The 6,000-nt window shown below is 42.1% G+C and overlaps 1 protein-coding gene across 1 annotated transcript in view; it reads right to left on the bottom strand.

The window, feature by feature from the left end:
- LOC122541251 (complement C4-B-like) overlaps positions 1–6,000 on the bottom strand; it is a 125,212-nt gene that overhangs the window by 95,239 nt on the left and 23,973 nt on the right. The window contains exons 12-13 of the mRNA XM_043677868.1: positions 4,878–5,072; positions 3,720–3,955 (exon numbers count right to left, since the gene is read on the bottom strand). Coding sequence (XP_043533803.1) covers positions 3,720–3,955; positions 4,878–5,072 — 431 coding nt within the window. The remainder of the gene's footprint in view (positions 1–3,719; positions 3,956–4,877; positions 5,073–6,000) is intronic.

The following is a 6,000-nucleotide window of genomic DNA, read 5'->3' as shown; positions in this document are numbered from 1 at the left end:
GTTAGTAAGTTTGCAGATGACACCAAAATTGGAGGTGTAGTGGACAGCGAAGAGGGTTACCTCAGATTACAACAGGATCTGGACCAGATGGGCCAATGAGCTGAGAAGTGGCAGATGAGTTTAATACAGATAAATGCGAGGTGCTGCATTTTGGGAAAGCAAATCTTAGCAGGACTTATACACTTAATGGTAAGGTCCTAGGGAGTCTTGCTGAACAAAGACATCTTGGAGTGCAGGTTCATAGCTCCTTGAAAGTGGAGTCACAGGTAGATAGGATAGTGAAGAAGGCATTTGGTATGCTTTCCTTTATTGGTCAGAGTATTGAGTACAGGAGTTGAGAGGTCATGCTGTGGCTGTACAGGACATTGGTTAGGCCACTGTTGGAATATTGCGTGCAATTCTGGACTTCTTCTTCTACCAGAAGGATGTTGTGAAACTTGAAAGGGATCAGAAATGATTTACAAGGATGTTGCCAGGGTTGGAGGATTTGAGCTAAAGGGAGAGGTTGAATAGGCTGGGGCTGTTTTCCCTGGAGCGTCGGAGGCTGAGGTTTATAAAATCATGAGGGGCATGGATAGGATGAATAGACAAATTTTCTTCCCTGGGGTGGGGGAGTCCAGAACTAGAGGGCATAGGTTTAGGGTAAGATATAAAAAAGACTTAAGGGGCAACTTTCTCACACAGGTGATGGTGTGTGTATGGAATTAGCTGCCAGAGGAAGTGGTGGAGGCTGGTACAATTACAGAATTTAAAAGGCATCTGGATGGGTATATGAATAGGAAGGATTTAAAGAGATACTGGCACAGTGCTGGCAAATGGGACTAGATTGGGTTGGGACATCTGGTCGGCATGGATGAGTTGGACCGAAGGGTCTGTTTCCATGCTGTACATCTCTATGACTCTATGAGTCTATGTTAGTCAAGTATTCAAACATCTTGAACACCCAGTGTTAAATGCGTAGTCTGTTCGACAAGGTGTAATTGAGTTTGACTTAGTTGTAATGGGCTAGGTTTTGTTTCAGGGCAGCATTGCTTCAGAGAGTTCCAGGACAGATTAATTTTGGGTTGAGTTAAGGATTAAGAAAGGTACAACTACATTGCTCAGTCCAATAAACAGACCACCAGCTAACGGAAAGGATATATAGGAACAAATCTGCAAGCATATAACTGAGAGGTGGCGACATCATAGGGAAGTCATATTGTGGGATATTAATTAACTCTACAATGACTGGAATAGTGGTATTTCAAGGGGCAGTGTGGGGGAAGCATAGCAAAAGTGTGTTCAGGTAAATATCCAACAGCAGTATATGTTCAGTCCACAGAAAACACTGCTGGACCTGATCCTTGGGTGTGAGTTGGTCCAGATAGATCAAGTGGTACTGGAAACACATTTAGAAGCAGTGATCATTGTAGTTAACATCCACGATGACTGCAGAAAATGATCTTGCTCAATTGGAATAAGAATAATCCACAGACAAAGAATGGGCTTCAATGGGAGATAAACAGAACCCACTTTTCCTTATCCATATCCCTGGTGTTTTGAGATCAATTTTAAAGTTCTGGATGACACAAAGTTTGGTAGAATCGTAAGCTGTGAGTTGGACAGTATAGAACTGAAGGGTTTTAAAGCATTGGTAGAGTGGGGCAAAATGGTGGCAGAGGGAGCTTAATGTGGAGAAGTGTGAGGTGATGCACATTGTTGTGAAAACACTAGGAGGCAGCACAAAATAAAGGATACTGGGAATAACTCAGGAAACCTGACTGGAAAGAAACATCATTTATAGTTGAGCACCAAAATAGAGCCACTACTTGAGCCACTAGTCCTAGCCCAGGACAGATAGTTCTGCAGAGTCATCCCTGACTCAGGTGGTGAATTCCAGTTGGGTAGCCATTGCCTGATACCAAGGGGGCTCATACTCAATCAGATCCATGGGGAGATTAATTAGAGATTCCCAAAGTGTCTTGTAGGGATTATCACAGTACAATTTCAAAGGGTGTGCTGGAGCATGTGTCTATGTGTATATATGTCAATAAAGGTGGCAGATCAGGTAGCAAGATCTGTTAATAAGGCAGAGCATATTCTTGGCTTCATTACTAGTGGCATAGACTGCAAGATTAGGGAAGTTATGGTAAACTTACATTAAAACGATTGTCAGACCTCAGCTGTGGTATTGTATATAATTCTGGGCACCAAACCATAGGAAATATGTAAATGCATTGGAGAGAGTCCAAAAGTGGATTCCAAGAATGATCCCAGGGATGAGATGCTTCAGGAAAGCTAGGAGGCATTGGGGCTTGTTTTACTTGGAGAGGAGACGGTTAGCAGGAGGGTGGATAGAAATTTTCAAAACAATGAGGAGCCTGGTCAGAACGGTCAGTGAGAAACTGTTCCCACTCATAAGCAAACCAAAAACCAAAGGGCACAGTTTTAAAGTATCTTAGTGAGAAAAACCTTTTTTTTCACGCATGAGTAAGTAGTTAATCAATGCAATGTAATGCCTCAACATTTGGTGAAGGCAGGTTCAACTGAGATGGCATTGGATGGTTATTGAACAGAAGAGGTATTATTGGGGGAAGGGCAGGAAATTGACACGATGCGACAGTGCTCAGAGCAGACTTGAGGCAGATGTTTTGGGCTGAAGGAGGAGAAATGTCATCATTCACATGGTTACGTCTCTTTGGAATTCTCCAGACCAGAGTGTTGCAAGTGCTACATCTTTGGGTGTATTTAAGACTTAGATAAATGCACTTGCAGTACATCAGTGATTGAAGGGATCTAGGGAGTGGATGGAAAGTGGATCTGCAGTGTGAATCTGATCAAAACTCTTCTGACTTGTAGACCAAGCCATTGGGTCTATTCTCCTTCCTACCTCTTGTGTATGTAATTATGAATAACTTTTCTCATCAGAAAAAATCATACAAGCTAATTCATTCTGCATCAAATGGAATCAAATCTTGATTTTTAAAATTGTTCAAGTGTGTTATGAAGTTAGCCCACAGATCAGTTGTGATCTCATTGTATGGTTGAACAGGCTTGAGCGACTGATGGTCCTCTCTTGTTCTTGTATTAGTCCTTATCATTTGCTTCCGTATTTTCCATAATCCCATATATGACATCCTAACCTTTATTTCACTTGCAGTGCATTTTTAAAAACGTTATTCATTTTTCCTTGCCAGATACTTCCAGCAGCCTGCAGATAATCCCCAATTCAAAGTCATGTTAGAGTAGAGGTAGCATAACTCCTGGTAGTACTCAATGTATGCTCCAAACCTTTCCTCAGGTTGGTAATGAGTACAGTTTCTTCAATGGCTGGTCACTGCAGAGTTTTAGATATTTTCCAGTCATCTTGTTTAGAGATGTTATTACACACCTCTGGAGTAGGTGGAATTTGAACTTGGGCCCCTTCATCCAGAGGTTGGGACACTACCACAAGAGCCCATTTTAAACTGCATCCAGTCCTGGCAGGACAAATTGTGTTGATGGCACATGAAGCGCATGTTATCGGAAAAGTCTCTGAGCATACACATTTCATTGAGATTGAAACATACAACTTTTTGTGACCATGTACTCTAAGTAAATAATGATTAGTTATTCTAACTAAACATTGAGAGATTCCTTGTTGTGCCCAACCTGCATTATAAGCTCTCCCTGAGAAGGAAGGGAACATATTTTGGGCAAAATCATGATGTGAAATGGCCAGTAGCAGTTTTCCCTTTAACTAGGGAGAGGTTATTGTAAATTGATGTATTTTACAGAACAAAACATTAGGTCCTCCCAAAGCTCCGTGCATTAAACCACTTACTTTCTTTGCTGTAAGCTTGTTCTTGTTGTTGAGGATGTAGATCGCGGTGTCAACAATGGCAAGGTACACGTTTCCGTTGTCTTCAGTCTCGACAAACAGGTTAGCTTTTCCTCCCGGGTTATAGTACTCCTTGGTCATACCTTTTAGTGTAATCTGGAGCAAACATGAAAGTGGGACCCAGAGTCAATGGTGGATGATGCTAATTTTTGGAGTATGTAGTGACTGACTGTGATCACTGGTCACCAATATCCAAATTCTCAACACAACACCTTAAATGCTATGAAAGTGCGTCCTTGTACACCAAAAGGGGACATGCATAAGAATCAACAGTGTGGAAAGAAAAGAACTGTGAATGTTTGGAGATCTGAAATACACAAAACCAGAGAAACCCAGCAGGTTTCAACTGTATAAAAGGTTGGTTAGACCACAAGTGGATTATTGTGTACAGTCCTGGGCGCCATACTGTTGAAAGGAGATAAGGAGATGATTTAACCGGAGAGGATACAGAGGAGATTAACCAGAATATTGCCTGGTGAACTTACTGAAAATACACACACACACACACCTCTCCACCAATCAGAATGTTGCCTGGGATGAGACATCTCAGTTATAAGGAGAGACCGGACAAGTTGGGTTTGCTCTCCTTGGAGCAGAGGAGGCTGAAGTTTGTGACCTAAAGAATTGAGGCACAGACAGAGGAATCATGAGAATCTCTTCCCCATGATGGGGATCTAAGACCAGAGGGCACGAATCTAAGGTGAGGGGGAACTGGTTTAGAGACCATATGACAAAGAATTACTTCACCCCAGACGGTGGTACAAATATGGAAAGTGCTGCCTGAGAGAGTAGTTGAGGAAAGTAGTCTCTCAACATTAAAGAAGCATCTGGATGAGCACTTAAAATGCCACAGTACAATAGGCAGGTGAATGGACATCATAGACATAGTCGGCTGCAGGGCCATTTTTGATTTACAGAAAGTTGCAGAGCAACTCATTTCTCCCAGGCTGACTGTTCCAATATTTCAGGTTAAAGCTCAGTGTCATAACGTTCCGAAATCACATCAGTAAAACCATACCTTGCCTTCGCAGACATCCTTAACATCGATCCAGGCAGAATTTGCCACCCTCTCTGTTTTGCCACCGACATTGATGTAATAGTAGATGACCAGCCGGAACGCGGGAACCATGGTGGTACTCAGTGGGAAGGAAAGTTTTGTGATTTCCGTTTTCTGAATTCTATCCATTTTAAGGATGGTGCCTTTGCTAATGATCTGTCAGGAGCAAAAACAGCAGACTGTACCCACATAAGCAACAATCTCACAGAATGTTTTGGAATATGAGTACATTTAAGGGTGTAGGTGTGCACGTGTCTCCAAATGTATGTTTATACTCCTGCATGTGTAGGTGCATGTATGCTATGCGTGTCCTTTAGATAGCTGTGTGCATGTAGATGTGTAAATTTGAAGTTGTCTGCATAGATGGGAGATATTCGGATTGGCCTCTTGACGTACCCCTGCTTTAATAAAACCGGGGACACGAACCAGGCTGAATTGTCACGCTTACATGTGTGTGGCTCTAGGACTTAGAGGTGCCCCAAAACATGCCCCACTGGCAGAATTGGGTGCTTTAATGTGGAATTTGTGCTCCAGCATTGCATGCCCTGACAAAACTTGCTGCTTTGGGGTAATTTCGAGGTTTGTCCACCAGGTGTAGTAGGGGGATCGGTTGACTGGAGGGCTGGGTTGCGACCCTGAGTAATGCCAACCGTGTGGGTTCACTTCCCATACCAGCTGCGGTTATCATGAAGGGCAACGACATTGTAAAATGAGTCAATAGCAGCTATACTGGCCAAGAGTTTATTGTCTACAGGCCTGATTGTTATGATAATGTCCTTGTACACAAATCATAAAAAGTGGGTGCAATAAACATTTAGAAAGGCAAATGGAGCATAGTGATCTTCTGTAAGAAGAGCAGAATGCAACTGCATGGAATCTTATTTAGATTGTAATTGAAGTAATGTGTACAGTTTCCACTCCACATAAAGAAGGGGTAAAGTTCTATTGGAAGCAGCTCAAAGAAGATGCTTGTCTTATAAGTGAAGATTAAGCCTGTATTGATTGGAATTTATAACAATAAGGCATGATTTAACTGAAACATACATATTAAAGATTAGTGTTGAAAAGATGTTTCCCTGTAAAA

This window comes from Chiloscyllium plagiosum, chromosome 37 (genome assembly GCF_004010195.1).
Source record: "Chiloscyllium plagiosum isolate BGI_BamShark_2017 chromosome 37, ASM401019v2, whole genome shotgun sequence".
Taxonomy (NCBI): domain Eukaryota; kingdom Metazoa; phylum Chordata; class Chondrichthyes; order Orectolobiformes; family Hemiscylliidae; genus Chiloscyllium; species Chiloscyllium plagiosum.
Note: the sequence above shows the minus strand (reverse complement) of the source record. Positions and strands in the feature narration are given on the sequence as shown.